We start from the raw sequence: 24,138 nt of genomic DNA, 5'->3' as shown, positions 1-24,138 counted from the left end.
TTTTTTCTTTTTTATTTTGAGATGTAGGTGATTAAACTTCAAACGAGAATCTTTAAACGCTTGACAGTTCAGAGTCAAACATGCATGTAATTCGGTCCCGTGTGGACCATTGAGGGTTTTTTGCCTCTCAGATAGAGAAGTTGTCAGTCAATATAAAGGCTGCTGAGTCTCTCCACATCTTCAAGGCACATACTGAAGTGCCCCTAAACAATCTAGTCACTTCTACATGACCCCCGCAGTGCGTTTATCACTTTTCCTCTTTGATAAGAGTACCACAAATAAATGTAAACTTTGATTTATATTTTTTTTTTTGCCTTTCCTTATCTAGTATTTTAACTGCATATCATGTTGCATTGCAGAAAGACTAAAGATTAATAAAATGATTAGTGAGGAGAACAGATCAGTAATGATCAATTGCATACATTAATGCAATAATGGTGGCCCTGAATCACACCAACAAATCACTCAATGCAAAAACAACAAAAATTCCAACCACAATTAAAAAAGGAAAAATAAATAAGAACAAAGCTAAATTACATTTTAAAATTTTTTTTTTTTTTTTACAAAAACCGAAACACAATTCCAAAAAATGATATTCCAAAAAACAAAACAAAAGTGAGTTCCAGAAATCAAAATAAAAGGTCAAAAAATGAATGCCTGCATACTAATAACGTTTTAAGATTAGTACGGATCTCCCGTATTATTGCTTTATACCAGTTAACTTTTGTTTGAAATGATGGACAAACATCATCATCTAATTAGCAATGTCCCATTATACTTACCTTTTCCAGGTTTTGTATTGTTGTTATGATCTTCAATATGTTTTTGCATTAAGTGGTTTATGACTTCAGGGCCACCTTATATAAATGTGAAAAGCAATAGCACATTATTATGATGTTTAAGACAAAACACTGATCAAAAAGGGATGCAAAAGCCAAATAAACTATTTTCCTCTTTCCCTTTCCCCTCCAAGCTGTGTTTTCTCATTTCTTTCTTTGTGAAATGACATGTTTCTTGGAAAACCATCTTCTGAGATAATCAATCAGAAGCTCTAAACTGCTTAACAATCCCACGGGACTTGATGCTTCCTTGTTGTCATTGATGAGTTTGTGAATTATATGTTCTTGTTTATAAAAAGGTGTGTGTATGTGTGTTTGTGTGTGTGCATGTAAGCAAGCGGGCCATTTTCCCTTAAGAAGTTAGAGAGACCTCGGTCGATACAAGCTACAAATATCAATCAAAAGTATGGATCTTCCATTGCTGCACGTCTGTGGATAATTGCCAATAAGAGCATTGTAGTTGGAAAAGTGTTATTCTATATTGTAAATCAGTTTAATCCACTTCATTTTCCTTAAATTCCCTTTTCAGCAAATGCATCAAATGCATAAAAAAAGTTGCAGAAATCAGAATTTTTAATTGGAACTTCATTTAACTTAACAGGTTGGACAGAACTTTAAAGAAGGCAGAAGAAATACATAGGCGCACAGAGACTGAAATCCACTATCTCATGCAATGCTCATAGTTTGCAAGTTTTGCATAAGGTAACAAGGCAATATATAAGGGAGTTTTAAATATAACTGTGCTATCTTGAGCTCCAATGTTGTTATTGAGAGACATGGAGAATGGTTCTGCTGTCTCTATGAATGTGTTGTGCTGTAAATTACAAAAGAGGGAAGAGATGCACTTGATTGAACCACATGCCTGTTTACCTTGAGATGTGTAAAACCTCTGGGTTAAGGGAAGATGTATCCTTCTCACTGTTTGGAAAAATTAACAGTTGAACACTACTGCTTTGTGTGTGTGTGAAATTGTGATCTCATATGTATTTATTTCTCTTTTAATTATGAATTGAACAACAGTGTGTTTTTAAAGAAAATGAAACCAAATATAGTAGTTTCTATAACTTATCATGGGCTCAGAGTTATCTAATTACTTTTCTATTGTTGCCACACTGTTAATGAGCAGCTGTTCTCAAGTTTTTTTTTTTTAAGTAAGCTGAAAATACTATCTCAATAAATAGATAGATAAGCTTTTAACATTTTTATCTGAGCAAGTCACAATTTTGACGATGGTATTGTTTTTTTTAAAGATGTATGTGATGGAAATAAAGATGGTCTGAGAGCACAACATAATCACTATAATGTTGAGGTAAAAATTAACAATCTGCAGCTTTTTCTTCTTTGATCTTTACACATTGCCCTAATCTTACATGAGCAATAAACATGATGAAGAAAATAAAATCCCTAATTTGCCGTATTTCATCTTCCAGTAAATACTCTCAACTCAAGACGTCAATCTTTGCCGGCCACATGGGTGACGCAGCAACCAGCAGACTTGGCTATTTCAGTACTGACTCTGAGAACTTTATGTGGGTTGGCTGTGGTGATAGAAAGAAATGTCCAGCTCAGCCATGTGTTAGAGTGTCCGCCCTGTGACTGGAAGGTTATAAATTCAATCCAGGCTGAGTCATACCAAATATTCTAAGATTCTGGGACCCATTGCCTCCCTGCTTGACACTCAGCACCAAGGGGTTGGATTGGGGGGTTAAGCCACCACATGATTCCAGAGCGCGGCTGTGTCTGCAGCCCACCGCTCTCCCAGGGGATGGGTCAAATGCGGAGAACAAATTTCACACACCTTTTTCTTTTCTTTTTTTTAATGGAAAGAAAGTATAAAGTGTAAAATCCAAATAAAGCTCAATCTTTTTTTAATTAGGTTTGAGAAGTGTTAGCCAAAAACTAAGTTGTTTGGCCTCTTAAAAATTATTATGTTATTATTTTTGGCCCACAGAAACAAAGAGAAAGTATCAGCAGCTACCTTCATTCTCTGTCTCTTAAACCCTCAAATCAAGTCAGAAATCATGGACTCTGACCTAAACTTTAACAGCCATATCAAGTCAGTAACATCAGCGGCATTTTACCATCTGAAAAACATTGCCAAAATCAAAAACATAATATCAAAGCCAGACCTGTAGATACTTATTCATGCATTTGTCTCCAGTAGGTTAGACTACTGTAACGGCCTGCTCACCGGCCTCTCCAAACGAGCTGTAAAACAGCTTCAGTACATCCAGAATGCTGCTGCTCGAGTATTGACCAGAACCAGGAAGTATGATCACATTAGTCCTGTGCTCAGGTCTCTGCACTGGCTCCCTGTACCTCAAAGAATAGACTTCAAAGCAGCTCTGCTTGTGTACAAGTCTCTCCATGGCCGAGCACCAAAGTACATCACTGACATGTTAGTGCCATATGAACCATCTCGTACTCTGAGGACCTCAGGGACCGGCCTCCTGTTGATTCCCAGAGTCAGAACTAAACAAGGGGAATCAGCGTTTCAATATTCTGCAGCTAAAATCTGGAACAGCCTCCCTGAAGTCGTAAGACAGGCCTCTTCTGTGTTCATGTTCAAATCTAGACTTAAAACATTTCTGTTTAGCCGTGTATATGACTGAAAGGTCCTATCTGCACTTTTCTTTCCTTACCTTCCTTTATTTTTAAATCAATTTTCAAGTTTTTTCTTTTCTTTTAAAGGAAATTTTACCTTGATTTTTTCTATGATTTATTGTGATTTTAATGCATTTTTCTGTTTTGTGAAGCACCTTGAATTACTTTGTGTGCGAATTGTGCTATACAAATAAACTTGCTTTGCCTTGCCTTGCCTAAAAAGCCCAAGTCCCAATTACATGAAACAAATTTATCAGTTTGTGAGAATGGTATTCTTAAAAAGCAGCCTTTTTTTTTCCCTTTTGGCTGTATTCAATAATTTTTTTCCTGGCAAAAGAATAAAGTGCATTAGGATATAAAAACGCATCCGTATTCTCCTGACTCTTTGTTCTGTCTTTAACTGCAGGGTATTCTACAAATCTCCTGACTGGTGTAGCAGCAATCCATCTCTGCCTAAAATATGACTTTAGCATTTCTCTCTTTAGAGCCAGCAGTCAATTAACTATAAATAGTCTGCTTCGCAAAATCCAAGGGAAATCACCAATTTTGTATAGATTTACAGAGTAACTGATATACATATTCGACTTTATAAGGGAGCTAACAGGGTAAGAGCCGGGGTAAAAGAGGTTAAAAGTTGTAAACACAGACAGAAGAAGGCTTGACTATAAAGGAAAAGGGAAGATTCCAGAATTATACCCTCTTTTCTCCTTCAACTACATTTGTACAGCAAGTGATTGGATTATCTTTGAAGTTTTTCAGTCTGGTAATGAATGAACCACCAGTGAGCACAAAGAGCCTATGGACTGTTCAATGTGTTCCTCAAAGGCACTTCATCATTTACAACAGAAAGCAAGGATCGAACCAGCAACCTTTCAGGCGACAAACGTCTGCTCAGCATCCCTCTAAATTACCTCCCTTTATGTGTTCAAACCCACCTTTGAGCAATGCAGTCAGGATTGCAAGGTCAATATCCTGGTGACCTTCTGAGCCCATCCGGAAAACTGTTATCTGAAAGGAGAGAAAGGAAAAACACATAAAACACAACTGGGAAAAAGAGTGATTTCTGTACAAACAAAACACAATAAAAGCCTTTTTCACCCCAGAAAATCGTTAAAGTGCAGTTTTAAGAATTTCAATTGTGTTAAAAATTGCAGTCAGTAGCAGAGCTTTGATTTGTAGAACACAACCGCTTGACTAACGTCAATGTAGTTAGAATGCAAAAAAGGAAATGCTGTAAAAAGTACACATTTCTTTCATTGGACTACATTATTCTCATTCCGCAGAATCTACATCTTATTAATTCAATGTGTAGAGGAAATACTGGACAGTATAAAAGAAGAGGAGTAGTAAAATGATAAATAGATTAAATAATTAATTAGATTGTTTTTTTGGTGTAATTCATTAGCATACCCAGCTTTATTCTTTCTTTTCTTTTTGATATCAGTAAAAATCAGGAAGACGGAAATGTTTTGTAAAAGCTGTGATCATCAATTCAATTACTCTAAGGCATTATTAGCTGCAATTACCAGATTTTCTTTAATGTATTCCCAAAAAACAATATTTGAAAAATTATGACCAAGAGAGAAGCCCCTGGGCAATATGATAGTTCTGTTACTTAAATCATGCTCCAGCACACATACAGGTGTTTTACAGTACATATGTGGGCACAGGCTCGTGTGGGCGCACGTGTGAAGGGCACCTTGTATGAGCTGTGTATGGAAAAATGTGTGTTCTGAATGCTTGATGAGCTCCTCCTCTAATCCTTACATCCCCCCATCCATCTCCTGGCAGCGCTCCCCCTCCCAAATGGTTTCACTTTGTGGAGCTCCAGGAATCTGCAAGCTTTGGTGCGGCGGTTGTTGCCGCTTCCCCTGGGCAATGCTGCAGTGTGGTGTGTTAACATTGCTTTTAACCCTCCCTCGGTCCGTCTGTCTCTCCTAACACAATCCAAACTCACCAGAATAATTCAATTGTGGAGAAACAGCTGAGCTGGCTCATTCATCATTTGCATTTCGAATATATGCGGCAGGTCGTCTATTTACCCTCTGGAAGTAATTTGTTAAACGGTGACATCGTGTATGTTCAAGTCCATGTTGAAGTTGGTAATGAAAAACAGAAGCACTTAAGGTAGGCTTTGAAAATGTGTGGATTCAATTCAGCTGAAAACTGGAACACAGTGAGATATTTGTAATCTTTTTGTGCAGAAGTCTGATAAGTTTCTCATAATGTTTCTCTTGTGTCTGTGGTGTGTTTTAATTGTAAGTTTTAATTGTGAGATCAGTGGCAAAATGGGTATTTTTTAAATAAGACTTTTGCTTGGAATGCTTTCAGACGGAAACCATGTGCTCTGTGCAAAAGCATGGCAACTTTGATGTTGCCTGTGCTTTTAAAAAAGTGACTTTAAAGGTCAAACTTTATGCATGCACAGCTATGATTGTCTCCCAAGATCAGGGGGAACACAAAAAGATGGAGGGAGGGGCTAATACTTGCAATTTTTGAGGACGTCTTCTTGTGTGGGCTCAAAGTCACCTAATTAGTGCAGATTTCTGTTCTGGCTATTTGCCCATCATTGCTTGTGGTTATTATTATAGCAGAACGAGGAGTTCCTCTTCACACTATAAATCTCCTTTTGTGCGCAAACAAGGGGATAGATTATAGAGCAATATGTGAAGATAACTGCACAAGATGTTCGTGATTTCCAATTATTTTATAATTATTCTTGTAATCTAAAAATAAAATTCTTCTTGTTGTGTTAAAATCACAAATCAAGTCACATCTTTCTCTAGCCTCTTTTTCCTCCTTTCTTTGTCTCTTTGCCTCATTCAGACACAACCCCAAGGTGACCCTTTGGAAATAAGCTACCTGTTATCACTACAGCTGTACGGTTGGGAAGCTGGGCAGCATGTCTTCAGTGACACTGCAATGATGCCCGTTTAATCTCTACAGTCCCACCAAGAGTGATCAATGGGTGAGAGCAAAAGATTGCTTTTCACGTGTCAATTTTTATCACGTCATCTACAGTAGAAGTCTGCTATGCTACTTACGAGCGAATAAGCTTAAATCAATGTTCTTGTCGTTTTACTGCTGGGATAAATTGCCAGATAAAACATCATTTATCAAAGAATTCCCTTAACTTCAGAAGTGTGAGGGATGCATTCAAATGACCATGAAGCAGCTCCACACAGCAGTGTGTACATTAAAATGCAAAACATGCATCTTCATTTAATGGGAAGAGAACCTGCTGATGTTAGTGAGCATTCAAACAATGTGGGAATGCAAACACATGCTGGTGGAGGAGTTCACTGTGGCTTTAAAAGTACATAAATAAACCATTTCTAGAAAGAAACATTTTTGGAGAGGGTTTTTCTTTTGGTGTAAAACATTCATACATGGGTTTATTTTCTGGAATGAGTGACAGAATTACAATCTTCAGCACAACCAGAGCAGCGAAATGAGAGAAAATTCATTTCCCTTTTCAGTAAAGTGATAACCACCCCTGCTGATAATAAACTGCCTCCCTCCTTGTGTCTCTGTTGGTGACTTCAACTCTACGCTGATGCTTCTCCCTTCATTTCTCTTCCACTCATCCCACTTTCACTGCCTCCCTCTCCTCTATTGTCTATTTAAGTCGATTTCTTCTTCTCTTCCTCCCACTTGATCTTAGTTTCTTTTGTCAGGAAAGGGAAGGGACACTGTGGGCTGGTGGTTCCTTCTCAATATTTAATCTAAATTAAACATATAAGGATGATTTTTTTTAATTATTTATGGCAACTCCTGAAATGCTAAAACTGCCAACCTGAGCATCTTCTTTCAAAAAGGAACAGCAGCTGGAGGATAACAGTCACCACTCGTTTAATTAAACAAAAATGTCTCTTTAAATACATTTGACAGAAACAACAGGCTTCAATAGTACTGAAAGGCACCAACTGTATTGCAGGTATGTTGAGAACATCTTAAAACATGGATATAGGAGGAAGATAATAACCCTCAAAGTTCTAATAGCAATTTTTATTGTGTCATTGAAATCTTTACATTTGTGAATTATTCAAAATAAGATTATACTGTTATGCAGATTTCTGTATTTCTTTAAATCCATACAGCTCTGATCTACTATGTAACTTTTTATGCAAAAGGTTTTAGGCTTGTATATAATTAATCAGACACACATGATATTGTAATACTTGTTTTTTCGCTCATTACAGAGTGTGTATGGTTTTAAAATGATCTGTTTCATGTTTGTGCTCTCAAGCAGAGACTCAAAAAGGTCAAACTGGATTCATGGATAACTGATCATCTTATATAATCACAGAACAAAGGAAATGTTTGTGTCTGTGGTCGTGGTGGGGGCAGTTAGATGAGGAACATACGGGGAGATAGAAAAGAGAATGTGGAAGCACATGCCTGGATCATGCCTTGTGCAGATCCTATAGTCTAAAAGAAATCTGCAGCTTCAAAGATGTGGTTGGGAGAGTGTACCTAGACTTTGCACTGTGGTGTGTTGGACGGCTCAAGTTATAAGGCAGAGAAGAGGTGGTAGAAGATGAAAAGAGAGTGATGTGTGGCTCTCAGGGCAGAGTTGTGACTGTCTCTGCGTAATCTGAAAGAGCTTGATGACTACACAACAGCTAAGGTTACCAGAGACAGGAACAGGGGGATGTAGTGTGCCACATTAAAAAGGAAGTCCAAGAAAGTTAGCTGAGAAGAAAAAAGACAATGAGATGAATGAAGAAAGCAGAAATAAACACAAAATCACTCAATGCAAAAAAATTTAAAGATCAAAATGACAATTAAAAAGGATAGAAACCTGTTGTCAGGTGCTATAAAGTGTGATGGGCAGATGGAATGAATTATTTCAAGAGTTGATCAATGAGATGCATGTAAGAGAATAAAGGGGTGTCAGTTGCCGAGCACGAATTAACAAAGTGGAGGACAAAATGAAAAAGAAGAAAAAACTTTATGCGTCTCCATTTAGCATTTGGTTTTGTTGCATTACCAAAGGACATAGCATTTAGAAAAAAGTTTCACCAAATTCACTCACAACAATCAGCTGAAAAGCAACAAGTCACTATCTGATGACTATATAACCCTGTGGGTGTTCAAGATTTTCACTAGACAAAAAACTTTGTCTTGTTCCGTGTCACTCATGGGGGTCAGAATCTGCAACCAGATGGCAGAATAGAGACAGAAGAAATGAGTGGGTGTTTGTTGACAGCAATCAGGTTTTCTGTCTTTCTTCCAACTCTGTGTGTAGACATTTTCAATTCCAAGTTAGGTGATTCCCATTATTTTGCTGGCTTTGGTCACTTTCTCCCTCAGGTGGCTTTTTTGTGGCATTTTTAAGCCAACTAATGCAGCAGAATGTTCAGGCCCACACAATAAAAGCTCAATGAAATATTAAATCATGTCTCATGACCATTAAAACATATCAATTTCTCTAGAAAGTACAGTCTGTGCTTTGTCATTGATGCTTTCAAGCCAGAACTCCAATCAAGGCTGATCAAAACTTTTACTGACTTTGTTTGATCTCCATTGATAAAGTGATGTGGGAAAGTCTGTTTTTTTCTGATGTCCATTTGCATTTCCTTGGTTTTCATGCTCTTTATTGTCAGCTTAGATGTTTTGCACTAATTAAAGAATAATTTTATTAGTGCTCTTCAACATTGTTGTGTAATTTAAAGCTTATCAAGGAAGTATCATCAAAGTATTTTGTGTGGTGGCTCTTTGTTAGAGTGCTTGTGCACGTCCCGGGGAGGAACCAAAGTATGCGCCTTTGCCAGTATGAACATGTTTAAAGGGCCTATATCATGCTATTCTTAAGCCTTTTGTAGTAAACAATATTCATGTATGTGTTAAAAACAATTCTTTTCATTAAATATTTGTTGTTTTCCTAAGTTCTTTTCCAACCCTAAGACCTTAAGATGACTTGAACTCTGAGGAACCTGCTTTCACTCCTTGTGGGTGCCGCCCATTTCATGACATCACCTTGGAATCGGCCTCGGCAGCATGTCTGCGTTTCACCCTCAAAAACAAAGAGCATCCAAACTTTTGCAAAGATGAATGTGCATATTGTGCATATAAAAGGAAAGCGTTTTAGCCAATCACCGCTAGCTCCGCTGAGAAAGTGGGTGTTTGTGTTAGCCTGGGGGTGGTGCTGGTGCACTCTTCCTGGAAGGGGCTGTTCCCACTTGTCTTCGTCAGCTTGTAAGAACCCCCTCGTTTGCGTGGGGCTGGTGCTCAGAACAAAGTTTTTTAGAGGAATACTGAGAAATGTGTGAATGGATCAGAACACTACCTTGGGGTTGATATTTTTGGGAGGAATTAACTTTATAATAAACTTAAAAGCTCAAAAAAAGGATTTTGTATGAAACAGGCTCTTTAAGAGAAGTGGATGTAGACTAGAGGTTTAGACTGGTTTCTTGACATGGTCTTGGAGGATGAGAGTCATTTATATCTACTGGTTTTCATTTTGAGAAACAAAGTAGATTTGTAAATAATTATGAGCTACAAAGAAATAAAATTGCCCAATCATACCTGTTAGGAGTGATTAGAAACAGAATATTTAGAAACTCCCTTTTACATTTTATTACACTAACTTTTACTTTTTATTACACTAATGGTTTAAACTTGATTCACTATGTATTATCATCTCAAAATTACATTACATTCGAAGACAGAGCACAACCAAGACTATTGTCTCGTGACATTCCTTCAGCATCCTCCCCGTTCATCTTTGTGTGTCCTGGTGTATGCGGTCTGGCAAATGTCTGTGATAACCTCAGAGAGATCTGACACTCTGACCTTCCAACATCTAGCCTGCAACAGTCTGTGGGTTGGTTTTTTACACCATGATCCATCGGATGAGGTTCTGAATATGAAAATGCAAGGTATATATACCAAGCCTATTTCTGAGTTTCTTTGTTCGGACTTTGATGCAACAACCCTGTTCATCTGTCTGTAACCCTGTACAAATTTGTGCTGTTTGTGCGGAGTAAACCTACTGAAAGATAAGTAACTGTCTCTGAGTCATTATTCATTTATTTCTGTGTGCAAGAAACTGACGGGGTACGAACCTAATATTTAATACAGTCCTTTCTAGAGAATCCAGTTTCTTCACAATACCATAACATTATAGGAAAGAGTAGTGGTAAAGCTAAGGTCACCTGTGAGCATCAGACAGAAGAAATATGATTATGTGGTCAAAATTACTACGAATGGAATATTTCCAGATGGAAAGAAGGACAGAGGGAGCTGCATAGTGCCTTTGTATTCATAGAGAAATTACATAAACCAGCTGAGTGATGCAGTAAGAGAGTTCAAATCCACTGTTGGGTCATACCAAAGACTCTAAAAATTAGAACCTCCCTGCTGGACACTCAGCATTGAAAGGAGGTTAAACCAATACTTTCTAAGTGCAGCTGTGACTGCAGTTCACTGGTCCCCCAGGGGATGGGTGAAATAAGGAGACCAAATGTCACACACCCCGGTCCAGTAGTGGGACTTTAACTTCAACATGTGCCTGAAGAAGAAGTCCAGAATTTTAGAAGTCTGGAGTGACAGAGAAGGGTGTTTGAGTGGCACATAAAATGTATCTGTGTTGTGAGACAGTGGTGAGATGGGCTGGAGATGTAACCAAAAGAATTCATGGCGGAAGTGGGACTGAATCCAGGATAGGCTTTCAGCCCCCTTTTGTTTGCTGTGATTGACGGAATGACAGATGGCATTAAACAGGAATCTCAAGGGCCTGCAGATGACATTGTTTTCTGTAGTGAGAGCTTGGAGAAGGGGGACTAAAAGTCTAGAGAAGTGGTGGTTTGCTCTGAAAATGAGAAGAATGAAGGTCAGCTGCAGCAAGAAAGGATAAATATGTGTGAATGAGAGGAATGAAAGTGGAACAGGAAGGTTAAAGGGAGCAGAGGTGATGGAAGTAAAGGATTTTTTGCTATTTGGGTCAACAGCCCAGACCAAAGAATAGCAGAACAGAATATAAAAAAGGAAAATAATTGAAGGAGTCTGTGCAAGCAGGTTGGTTGAAGGTGTCATGTGGGATATTTGTCAGCAAAAATGAAAGGAAAGATATACAAATGTGGGTAAGAGCTGTGATGGTGTAAGATTTAAAGACAACAACATTGAAAAAAATAGAGGCAGGCAGGGAAGTGGCTATGGTTAGGAAAGATAGATAGCATCTTAAATGATTGGTGGAGCAGATCATGTTAGATGTTTTGGAGAAAAAGAAATAACCAGATGTGAAAAAAAGTAGAATAAAGATCGGGGAGCTGAAGTAAGTTAGTTTTCCCAGGCAGGAAGCCAAGAGAAAACCCAAATATGGAAGCTATGAATCAAGACAAGAGGACATGGAGACAGTTGTTTTGAAAGTAGAGAGGGTGTAGAGGATGGTTAAAAGGTCGTTCATGATTCGCTGCAGTTATCTGTGAAAGAAGCAGCAGTAAATACAAGGATAGGATTTGTCTGTACCCAGTGCCATCCAATTAGATGTTACTGTTTGGTAAAACATCTGGACTGTACTTAAGTTTTCAATGTGCACACCAAAGGCCCCTGGGGTGAGGGCGGTGCAACTTTTATAAACTAAGGACAACTTTTGAACTGCTTTCCTAAGTTTAATCATAATATACAGTTTATTAAATGACAGGAAGAAACTCAGCTTTAAGACTGCAATAAGCTAAGCTACTAATACAAATAATATCAAAAACCTAGGCAATGATTTCAGTATGTTAATGTACTGAGAAAACAGCACACATACACGTAAGCTTCAGTGCGTCTTCACATGTCAATTGAACCAAGCATGGTTTGAAAGACATTACTCCATAGATTTAAAGATACACTGTACTTATATTATTTCTGTGGGTTAAAAACTCAGGAAGTTATTGTCATAAGTAGTAAAAAACTGTGCATGTTGTGGAGAAGGAGACCCCACTTATTATGTACAACCTGTAAACACACGTCTATAGGTTCCAATTTGTCAACAAACCACCCACAATGTCACAATGAATGGTAGCTAACAGTCTGTAATAGCCAATCCTATGAAAGTAAATGGCTTATACTTATATAGCACTTTACAACCTCCTTCCTTGAAGGCCCAAAGTGCTTTACAGTCACAGTCCTATGCACACTGACATTCACACAATGATGGTGGCCCTGCTGCTGAACACTGGCACCAACCTTTAACCACCAGGGGCAATGTGGGGTTTAGTGTATCTTTCCCAAGGACACTTTGATGCATTAGCAGGCAAGACAGGAGCTGAACCTGCGATGCTTCCAATCGGAGGTCGACCGCTCTACTTCTGCACCACGGCCACCCCAGTAATCAAAATATATATTTTGAATCCCCCGCAGTAAACAAGTTAGCATTAATTGTTTTATACATACCTTAATAACAATTTCCTAAATTACCTAACAAAATCGAAAATTTAAATAAAAGAAAACAAACAGGCTGACAAAGATGCACCAGAAACAACATGTCTTGTCTAAGGGTACATCAACACATAAGCTGTCAAGGCTGGTAATGAAACGGCATAGTGTCCAATCAGCAAATGACCTTTCGCCTCCTGAGTTTCCTCTCCAAAATCCATACTTGCTCGCTTGCATGCAGTTGAGGAAGACACCTAACCCCCACTTTAATAACTAAAGTTTATGACCACAAATACTTGCACATAATACAAAGAAGTAGAATTGGAAAGAAGAGTGAAGTAAATTATTTCAATAAACCTTTGCGTAGTAAAAACAAAAGGAAAAGTTACTCAAAATTAATCTTAGTGGATGTGGTATCACAAACTTCTAAATTTGGTGGAGACAATATTTATTTATAAGGAGGGTCTTGTTTGTGTGTTTTTTTATTGAAATGAGTAAAAATGAACAAATCCATGTTTGGAATAAAAAGTCAGCTTGTGACTAAATGTAAATTTTTAATACAAATCCAAGCAACATCTGTGAAGATTAAAAGCTTCCATATTTGCATAATTTGTTGAACTGGTTTATTTGCTGTGATCAATGCATAATCTTGTGGGGGGAAAAATATTGCTACTTCTCTGTAAATCCGAAAAAAAAAAAAAACCACAATTAACTACTAAAATAAAGTAAAACTGTCAAGAGGAATATTAAAAAAGAAGGATTGAAACTCAATAATTTAAAATAAGACATTACTGCGGAAGTTTGGTTTTAATACATGATTGTTAAAATCGAAAGGAGGCTTCAGGCGTCAAGCCTGATATTTCCAAAGTTATCCCTTGAGAAAAACACAACCAAATTAAAAACAACTAAGCAAAAGGACTGAAAAATACCTAAAAAGTCCAAAATGAACCAAGGAAATATTTGCTCCTAAGCCAGGAAATGCTAAACTAAAATTTAATTACAGTCTGATAACAAGGAAAGCTGTTTGGTTCTCCAAGCAGGCAAGAACAAAAAAACAACAACTCTGTTTTAATAATGGCATCCATCCATCTTCCTAACCTGCTGAATCCCTTTTTGGGTCACTCGGTTGCTGGAGCCTATCCTAGCTACCGTTGGGTACAGGCATGCCATGGTTCACCCTGGACACATTGCCAGTTTGTCCCAGGGCCTAATGTAGGCAAAACTGCAGTGAATGTTTTTACCACTGTAACACTTGTCGATATGGCGAAAACAAAATGTCACTATGACAGAAATTGTCTTTTTTCTTGTGGAGTAAAGAATATCAGAATCCCACATTTGAAGCTGAAGAGAAAGATCCATTGTTACTATATGTGGTTGACAAGTAAACAAAGAGGTAATCCAGGTTAGTTTACGCCCTCAAATACACTTTCTGTGTTATCCATGCTTACAAGAAGAGACAGAAAAGTTCGGCCGAGGTGATGTGGACAGAAAAACCTACACTGGGATAGAAGAAATATGTCACATTCTTTTGTTCTTGTAGCCCTGAGAGAGAGGACAAACATCTTCAAAACAGACTAAAGACACACCCTCACACTGCAGATTCTGAGTGCACTTTTAAGGACACTAAAACAATCTGCATGCAAAAACACAACCCTTTAAGAAACCACAACCACAGTACCTAGTTTTGAGAGACAAACAATCCTCCCTAAGAGAGAAGGACATGGCTGACTAAATTGCTTCATAACTTTACAGGACATCGCTTAAACACTTCCAGTGGCACAAGGTGGGGGGCAATTGCTCCCAAATGTCAAATAAATGGAACTGACATCCACTCTAAAATGCATGCATAAAATATGGTGTAATAACTGTTTCAATTAAAATTTCATAAGGAGAATTTTTCATTGGACAAATGTATTTTATACCGTAGCATTTTGTCTCCTTTGCTTATACTTTTTCTGCACAAATGCTGACATTACAGCAATTTATTTTCCTTTGTCAGTTCTTTCAATTTTTGTTTATTTATAAATAGCTAATTAGCTCATTTTCTACTGTATGTATTCTGCTCCTGCACATATGTATGAAAAGCGTTGTAATTATTTGTTTAATGAGGGGTTTTCCATAAGCACTCATGCGTTAAATTTGTGTTTGTTCTGCAAAATGACTAACCAGCTCCTTCTTTTTCATGCACTCCATGAGAATGATGAACAGATGTTGGGCCTGCGTGCGGCTGTAGGTGAAAGTCTTCTGGATGGTCACCAGCAACTGGTCTCTCAGAGACTCATTAATTATACTGTAAAGGCAGAAGTGGAAAAAAATGTCAGGAAGGGTGTCAAACATAGAGAAACAGGAAAAAAGAAACAACTTATTCTGCAGAACTCAATCTAACATTGTTTGCACAAGCAGCTATGACCACAATAAAACTGCAAACTACAGTATCTAAGGTGCCTGTGTGTAACAACACATACCCTCCTTCTTCAGAGTATTTGTGTCCAAAAGCCAAGATGTCTGAGGCTCTTCCACTGCCATCACACACCACCACCGGGACTGGAGGAGTGTCCCGAAGGTACTCAAGCACGATGGAGATCACATTCGGGCCACCCTCTACTATGAGAGCGACTACTGGCACACCTTGACCAATACCTGTACGTTGAGTGAAGGAGAACAAAAGGTCAGTTGGAGAGAGGAATAAAATGAAAATAAATTATAGGAACCAAACAAATGACAAAAAAGGACTTTGGCGGCAATTAAGATGTTTAAAGACCCACTACAATAAAAAGAATATATTTGGTGTTTTTAACCTGTTCTAGTGACATTTTTCTCACGATGAACAACATATATATACAGTATATAGAAAATTAAGGTTAAATTTACATTTCAGCGTATTTCTTTTTATTTAAATCATTGTGAATCAAGCGCAGACAAAAAAGGCAGTTGGAAAAAGCTTGTAGTTGTGATGTAGGTGCTACAATTGGCGGCCAACAAGCAGCCCGCTCCGCTCCACTTGCAGACAACTGCATCTCATTTTCCTCGTCTGACCTGACATTTGGCTTAACCCTTGAGCTATCTTAGATGATCCCACCTTTACATTGACGTGTTCTCCCTACCATGACAAAGGTGGATAAAGGTGGAAAGATTTCATGTAATCCATGGACACCAGTGAAGATCACAAATCATTGAAGAAAAAAGGTTCAGCGCACTGTCTAGTGGGTCTAGATGACCCAACTCCCAATGTTAAAGTGCCTAGCACTAACAAGGGTTAGAACTGTACGTCTGGATTGCTTTGATATTGCTCGCCATTTTCGTTGAACTGGTAATGCTACCTTGGAGTTGTGCTAAAACTATGTCCTAAGAAACAAAATGTTTTTGATCTTGACTAAGACTGCATAACCATAATTAAAAGACCACTGGGAACGCGTTTACAATAAATCAAAATATGATTGGAGTGGTGATGCTGCAGTGTTTCATTGTGTTATATATAATAAATTGTACCTTATCTTTTGAATTTAAAAAGGACTTTAAAAACTTTAAACATAACTTTTTTTTAAATTATTTTTGTGTGTGTTTCAAGTAAGCCACATTTAAAAATTAAAATTCATTCTTCTTAGTCAAGAAAGCAACTTTTTTCATTTTTTTTTTTAAATTTTATTTCAGAAAAGCTTAGCGTTAATGATTTAGCTATAGGGTGTGCCTACTGCCTTATAATGAGACTTCCCAGAATAGACCCACATTTCCTTTCAAGCACTGCATCCCATACTCCCTGCTCAGTCGCTGCTCATTTCACTGATTGCACTGCAGAAAGCTATACCTTTCTGCTTTTACATATTTCTGTTGTCCACGAAAGTCTTCCAAACACCACAGTTTTAGAAAAGTCAGGACTTATTTCCAACCCACCATCCTTAAGGTCAATATGTAAATTATTGTGCTTCTTTCACAAAAATAAAACTTAATATTTTTGTTATTAAATGTATGGATGCAAAATAAAATAAATCTAAACTTTGAACATATTTCCACTTTCTTGAACATGCAGTTTAAGACAAACTTACATTGCAAACTTGTGTTGCAGACACAGTTGAGACAAAAAATAAAAACAAAAACTGTGTTTACAAAAATGGTACCTGTTTAGTTACCTCCAAATTTTGCCTGATGGAAAATTTTAGATTACCAAGAAGAACTGATTTGGACATTTGATTCTTAAAGATACTTTAAATAAATGGATAACATTGAAGTTGGTGTTCCTTTTCTCTGACATGTATTTAACATGAAATAATACATGTTACTGTATCTGTTTAGATACATTAGGTTATTGTTTTAGGAATTCATTTGACATACTTAGATTTTTAAGATATGTTTGTCTAAATAAATAACTGACATATTAAACGCACTACTATCTTTCTGATTTCAGGATGTGATCTGTTTTTTTTTAAAAGTCGATTCCAAGTCTAATATTTTTATGAATCTTTTCCCCAATATATTATTGAACATCCCTGTAAACCAACTTCAATCCCTTAAATCCCATAGTTCTACAGTATCCCCCACCTTTCTAAACCCATTTCCCAACACATCCTGCTTTTTTTCTCACACCCTTATGCTTTTATTTTTTTCCTAGCCACTCCATACTTATCCATGTTCCTCTTTTCTGGGTCACGTGGTCGTGGATTATGTAGGGTCTTTTAACTCATCTAATTCAAAAGCTGTGTATCTGCCTCGTCCTCCATGCACTGCTCCCCCATCCTGGTCTGCATAATTCACAGCATTGAGAGCACTATGTGTTACAAAAAAAAAAAAAAAAAAAAACATACACAACTGCACAGGCACATCCAAGTGCATGCCCGCACACTCACTCAAACACAAGCCTGCGCGCATATTAGAGATCACACCCACCAATACAGCATCCTCACACAGTCTTGTGAGGCCCTGCATCAGGGACAGTTACATAAGAATATTTTAGGGGCCTTGCCCACTTCAGGGGGAAAAAAAAGCCTTACAGCAGCTTAATGACATTTAACATCAGATTCCTTTAACTTTTATTTTCAGATTTCTGTGTCAGGGAGTGCACACTTGTGTGAGAGTGCAGCTGTGTCAGAACAAAAATTTATATTGATGACTGATGAGCTTTGGAGGAAATAAGGCGGTATATAAAGTAGATTATTGTTCAACTGAAACCCAGCATAGGAGAGATGAGAGGGGGGAACACAGCTGTGCCATAGCCAATTGGGAAGGAAAATTATGCCTGTATGTCTGCATACTCTCCTAGACAAATATAAATGCATATTCTCTTCAATATTTTCACAATAAATATATTTTTCTGTGTGCTTCACTGGCCCAAATATCTTTAAATCCCTTTAAGAAGCATTTTGTAATTGATAAATGTATTATTTCTTATTAGAATAAATAAAAATCAAAGTTTCGTAATTCATAAATTACATGGAAAAATACACATACGTGTTCTAACTAATGCAAAAACTGCCCAAACTGCCCACACAAATTTCTGATAGCCAATCACATGGCAGGAATTTAGCACATTTAGGCATGTAGACGTGGTCAAGAAAATTGTTCAAAAGAAGCATCAGAATGGGGAAGACTGGCATTTGAAGTGTCTTTGACATTGCTGTTGGTGCCAGATGGGCTGTTCTGAGTATTTCACAAACTGCTGATCAACCGGGATTTTTACCCACAACCATTTCTAGGGTTGGCAGAGAATGGTCAGAAAAAGACAAAAAATCCACTGAACAGCAAACTGGTGGTGGTGTCATGGTGTGGGGGATATTTTCGTAGCACACTTTGGGTCCTTAGTACCAATTGAGCATTGTTACAACACCACAGCCTAAAGTATTGTTGCTCACCATGTCCATCCCTTTTATAACTGCAGTGTACCCATCTTCTGATGGCTACTTCCAGGAGATAACGTTGTGGTGTTACCCTTACCTTTGGGCGTCACACCCAACAGGCTTTGCAGTTGCTGAGGGTGTAGTCTGATTGTTCCATGAAAAATAAAAGAAACGCCCCTCTCACCCTTCCGCGGGTGGTTTCTCACACAAGCTGGGGTCCTCCACCAGAGGCCTGGGAGCTTGAGGGTCCTGCGCAGTATCTTAGCTGTTCCTAGCACTGCGCTTTTCTGGACTAAGATGTGTGAGGTCTTTCCAGGGATCTGCTGTTGCCACTCCTCCAGCTTGGGGGTTACTGCCCCGAGTGCTCCAATTACCACGGGCACCACTGTCACCTTCACTTTCACTTTCCATGCTTTCTCCAGTTCTTCTCTGAGTCCCTGATATTTCTCCAGTTTCTCATGTTCCTTCTTCCGGATGTTTCCATTGCTTGGCACTGCCACATCCACCACAACAGCTTTTCTCTGTTCTTTATCCACCACTACGATGTCTGGTTGGTTCGCCATTACCATCCTGTCAGTCTGGATGTGGAAGTCACACGGGATCTTTGTTCTCTTTCTTTACCACCTTCGGAGGTGTTTCCCATTTTGACCTTGGGGTTTCCAGTCCACCCTAATCCCTAACATGTTTTCTGTCTATTTTTCCAGCCACTTGATTGTGATGTTCCATGTATGCTTTCCCTGCCAGCATGATAGATAGATAGATAGATAGATAGATAGATAGATAGATAGATAGATAGATAGATAGATAGATAGATAGATAGATAGATAGATAGATAGATAGATAGATAGATAGATAGATAGATAGATAGATAGATAGATAGATAGATAGATAGATAGATAGATAGATAGATAGATAGATAGATAGATAGATAGATAGATAGATAGATAGATAGATAGATAGATAGATAGATAGATAGATAGATAGATAGATAGATAGATAGATAGATAGATAGATAGATAGATAGATAGATAGATAGATAGATGGATGGATAGATGGATAGTGTCATGGTGGCCTGTCAGTTACTCTCCCCCTCCCCCACCTTCTCTGCCTTTGACGCGACCAGCTGTTCTCACTCACCTCATCACTGCTGCAGCCTTCTTAAGGAGTCTGTGGATCTTCAGCCGACGCCAGTTCGTTGTTCCTCCCATGGTGCTTAGTCTGACCTATCCTTGCTCCTGTTTATTGCCAAGTTTCATGTCTTTAATTATCCCTCTCGATCTGCCTCAGGAATTATCCACTCTGATACTCACCTGGTCGCAGTCCTCTGGTCACTCGTGCTTCGCTCCTGGATCTCCTCGTCAAGACGCCTCCAGCCAGCTGACGCTCCACCTTCTGGGAAGACGCCAACACTCATCTTCAGCCCAATTAAAATCTACTTCAGACTTACCTCCTGTCCGAGTCTCCTTCCGGGTTCCAGCACTTGGGTCATTCAGAATCTGCGTCATATCATGACAGAACGAACTGGCCCAACTTCTGACCCAGCTGACCCGGTGGGGCTCCGTCACGCCATCACCCTGCAAGGAAACCTCCTGAGTAGTCAAGCGGACGCTCTAACTCAAATGTCCACAGCCCAGCAGGATCTATTTCGCCGTATCAACAGCATCTCTCAGACACTGTTTGAATTAACCAGTCAATCCTCTTCCCCTGCAGCCGCAGCCCAAGTTCCTAGTTCCGGCAACAACCCCACTTCCTCTTCCGCCTTCGTCCCGGAAAATGTCCGTCTACAGCCGGAACCTTTTTACGGCAACGTTGAGACCTGCGGAGGGTTCCTGCTTCAATGCCAACTAATCTTCCAACAGGCCCCCAGGTATTATCAGGCCGATCACAGCCGCATATCTCTGATTGTTAATTCACTCCGCAGCAAGGCGCTTCAGTGGGCTCAGGCTTTCCTAGCCACCCATCCCATCACACACCTACCTTTCGACCGCTTCATTGGGGAATTCCGTCTAGTGTTTGACCAACCCAGAAAGCAGGAAGAAGCCACCCGGCGGTTACTGAGTCTCAAACAAGGTAACCGCCCGGTAAGTGACCATCTAATCGACTTCCGCATTCTGGCGGTTGAAGCAGGTTGGCCGGATCCCGCACTCAAAGGCATCTATTATCAATCGTTGAACGATCGCATTAAAGACCACCTATGTTCACAGCCAGAAGCGGACACCTTTGAAGACCTTGTCGCCGCCTCCTTGAGGTCCGATGTCCGGTTACGTGAACGCCACGCCGAACAAAAGCGTAAGCCTCCGCCGCCTTCAGCTACTCTCGTTTCCCCGGTTAGGATTACCCTACCATCCAACCTTGATACTGCTGCTTGCAATCTTGACAAACCCATGCAAATTGGTCACGCCAAGCTTTCCTCTGAAGAAAGACAAAGACGTCGTGATGAGGGATTATGCTACTATTGTGGTCGAACTGGTCACATTGTCTCTCAATGTAACGTCCGGTTAAATTCTCGAACCCCCCCGTTAGTTGACAGGCCACGGGGGGAAAATCCTGAACCAGCACCTAGCTCTAAGTTCTTGTTTGTTCCTGTCAAAGTCAGTAATAAAGGCCAAGTATTTGAACTCCAAGCGCTTGTAGATTCTGGTGCAGAGCATAGTTTAATAGACCAACGTCTTGTTCATGACCTCTCGCTTTCAGTCGAAGACCTTTCCACGCCTATCAACGCGGCCGGGCTGGGTGGAAAACAACTAACTCGCATTACTAAGCGTACCAGCCCTTTTCTCATTCTGACCTCCGGTAATCATCGTGAATACTGTCAGTTTTTTGTCACTCAGTGCCCTCAAACACCAATAATTCTTGGCTTCTCGTGGCTCCAGAAACACAATCCGCTTATTGACTGGGTTTCACCTTGCGTCGTTAACTGGAGCACCTATTGTATGGCCAACTGCCTACACTCGGCCATGCCCATCACTAATTGTCCCGACCCTGGTCTAGGGAAGGATATCGACCTTTCTAAAGTCCCCTCCTGTTACCACGACCTTCGTTCGGTTTTTTCTAAATCCAAAGCTAGCGCTCTGCCCCCTCATCGTCCCTATGATTGCTCCATCGAGCTGTTAAATGGGGCTCCCCTTCCCAAGGGGAAGCTATACAATCTATCGGGACCCGAAAAAAGCGCCATGGAAAACTATATACAAGAAGCCCTTTCTTTGGGTCATATCCGCCCCTCTTCTTCTCCTGTCGGCGCAGGGTTTTTCTTTGTGGAGAAGAAGGATAAGTCTCTCAGGCCATGTATTGACTTCCGCGAGCTCAATCAAATCACGGTCAAAGACAAATATTCCCTACCATTACTCGAATCTGTGTTTGACTCGGTACAACAGGCTAAGATTTTCTCGAAACTCGACCTCCGTAACGCTTATCACTTGGTACGCATGCGTGACGGAGATGAGTGGAAAACGGCGTTTAACACCCCGTTGGGGCATTATGAATACCTTGTTATGCCGTTCGGTCTTACCAACGCCCCTGCGGTCTTTCAGCGACTTGTAAATGACGTCCTGAGGGATTTCCTTAATGGGTTTGTTTTTGTTTATTTGGACGATAGTCTTGTTTATTCCACCGATCAATCCCAACATGAACATCACGTCCGTCTAGTTCTTGAGAGGTTGCTCGAAAATCAGCTTTACGTCAAAGCAGAGAAATGCGAGTTTCACGTGTCCTCCATCCCTTTTCTGGGCTACATCATTGAGGCTGGCAATATCCGCCCTGATCCAGCTAAAATTGAGGCCGTCACTCAATGGGAGATACCGCAAACTCGTAAAAAACTGCAACAGTTCCTTGGGTTTGCCAATTTCTACCGCCGGTTCATACGTAATTATAGCAGTATAGCTGCCCCACTCACCCAACTCACCTCCATAAACAAAGTTTACGCCTGGAACCCGGAGGCTGATGCCGCCTTCAGAAAACTCAAGTCCCTTTTTGTGTCTGCTCCCATCCTGATTCAGCCCGATGTTACCAAACAATTCATCGTGGAGGTGGACGCCTCGGACTCCGGTGTAGGAGCTGTCTTATCACAACGCGAGGACACCGGTAAACTCAAGCCCTGTGCTTTTTTTTCACGGAAACTAAGTCCCGCCGAACAAAATTATGACGTGGGGAACCGTGAACTTTTGGCCATAAAATTGGCATTAGAAGAATGGCGTCACTGGCTGGAGGGAGCAGAAAAGCCTTTCCTAGTATTAACTGATCATAAGAACCTGGCCTATCTTCGCAGTGCCAAACGACTCAATTCCCGTCAGGCCCGGTGGTGCTTGTTTTTTGATCGATTCCATTTCACAATCACCTATCGTCCTGGCAGCCGCAACATCAAACCTGATGCCCTATCTCGCAAATACAACACCTCCGAGACTACCTCTGACTCTCCTATACTTCCTGCTTCATGTTTTATCGGCAATCTTACCTGGGAGGTCGAGAGCAAGGTACTCCAGGCCCAAGGAGAGATTCCTGATGGCATCTCCTGTCCTCCGGGTACTCTCTTTGTTCCAGACGCCCTAAGATCTGAAGTCCTCACATGGGGACACACATCCCGCATTGCCTGCCATGGAGGAGTTTACCGTACCTCCCGACTACTCAAGCGTCGTTTCTTTTGGCCCACCTTGGAGCGCGATGTCAAGGAGTATATTGCGGCCTGTACCACCTGTGCCCGCTCGAAAACCTCCAACCGGCCTCCCTCTGGACATTTGCTACCCCTGTCCACGCCCAGCCGTCCCTGGTCCCACATAGCGGTGGATTTCGTCTCCGGACTACCACCGTCCCAAGGCCATAGGGTAATCCTGACTATTATTGATCGTTTTTCTAAAGCCGCTCAGTTTATTCCCCTGCCTCAGCTGCCTTCAGCCTCTGAAACGGCCGACGTCCTCATAAATCATGTTTTTCGTCATCATGGAATTCCCAGCGACATAGTGTCTGATCGTGGACCTCAGTTTACGTCGCAAGTTTGGAGGGCTTTCTGTTCCGCCCTGGGAGCCACCGTGAGCCTCACATCGGGCTACCACCCCCAATCTAATGGACAGGCAGAACGGGCGAACCAAGAACTGGAAGCGGCTCTCAGGTGTCTGGCAGCCCAGAATCAAGCTGACTGGTCCAAGTACCTGGTGTGGGTGGAATATGCCCACAATTCCCATTCTTCCACCGCCACAGGCATATCTCCTTTTGAGGCATCCTTGGGTTACTCACCCCCTTTGTTTCCTTCTCAGGAATTGGATCTGGCAGTGCCCTCGGTCCAGCTCCACCTCCAACGGTGTCGGAACATCTGGCTGCAGACCAGGGCGGCTCTCCTTCGCACTAAGGAGAGCAACTGCCAGATAGCCAACCGCCACAGGGGGGTGAGTCCCAGTTACCAGCCTGGCCAAAAGGTTTGGTTATCTGCCCGAAACATTCCTCTCCAAGCCTCATCCCGTAAATTGGCCCCCAAATTCATCGGGCCCTACACCATTGACCGGGTCGTCAAT

At 40.3% G+C, this 24,138-nt stretch overlaps 2 protein-coding genes across 18 annotated transcripts in view; one reads left to right on the top strand and one right to left on the bottom strand.

Moving 5' to 3' along the window:
* Nucleotides 1-24,138, bottom strand: part of trpm3 (transient receptor potential cation channel, subfamily M, member 3) — a 169,068-nt gene that overhangs the window by 43,231 nt on the left and 101,699 nt on the right. For all 17 annotated transcript variants that reach the window (XM_078952840.1, XM_078952834.1, XM_078952839.1 and 14 more), the window contains exons 7-9: nt 15,275-15,449; nt 14,976-15,099; nt 4,379-4,451 (exon numbers count right to left, since the gene is read on the bottom strand). In XM_078952840.1, the coding sequence (XP_078808966.1) occupies nt 4,379-4,451; nt 14,976-15,099; nt 15,275-15,449 (372 nt within the window). The remainder of the gene's footprint in view (nt 1-4,378; nt 4,452-14,975; nt 15,100-15,274; nt 15,450-24,138) is intronic.
* On the top strand, nt 19,702-24,017 carry LOC111947905 (uncharacterized). The gene is made up of 4 exons (XM_023958551.2): nt 19,702-19,846; nt 19,925-20,718; nt 20,842-20,926; nt 23,884-24,017. The coding sequence occupies exons 1-4, from the start codon at nt 19,702-19,704 to the stop codon at nt 23,973-23,975; spliced, it is 1,116 nt and encodes a 371-aa protein (XP_023814319.2). The 3' UTR covers nt 23,976-24,017.

Source organism: Oryzias latipes, chromosome 9, assembly GCF_053564925.1.
Source record: "Oryzias latipes strain Hd-rR chromosome 9, Olatipes_Hd-rR_3.1".
In the NCBI taxonomy this organism is placed as follows: Eukaryota; Metazoa; Chordata; class Actinopteri; order Beloniformes; family Adrianichthyidae; genus Oryzias; species Oryzias latipes.
The sequence above is the reverse complement of the archived record's forward strand: the minus strand, read 5'-3'. Positions and strand labels throughout refer to the sequence as shown.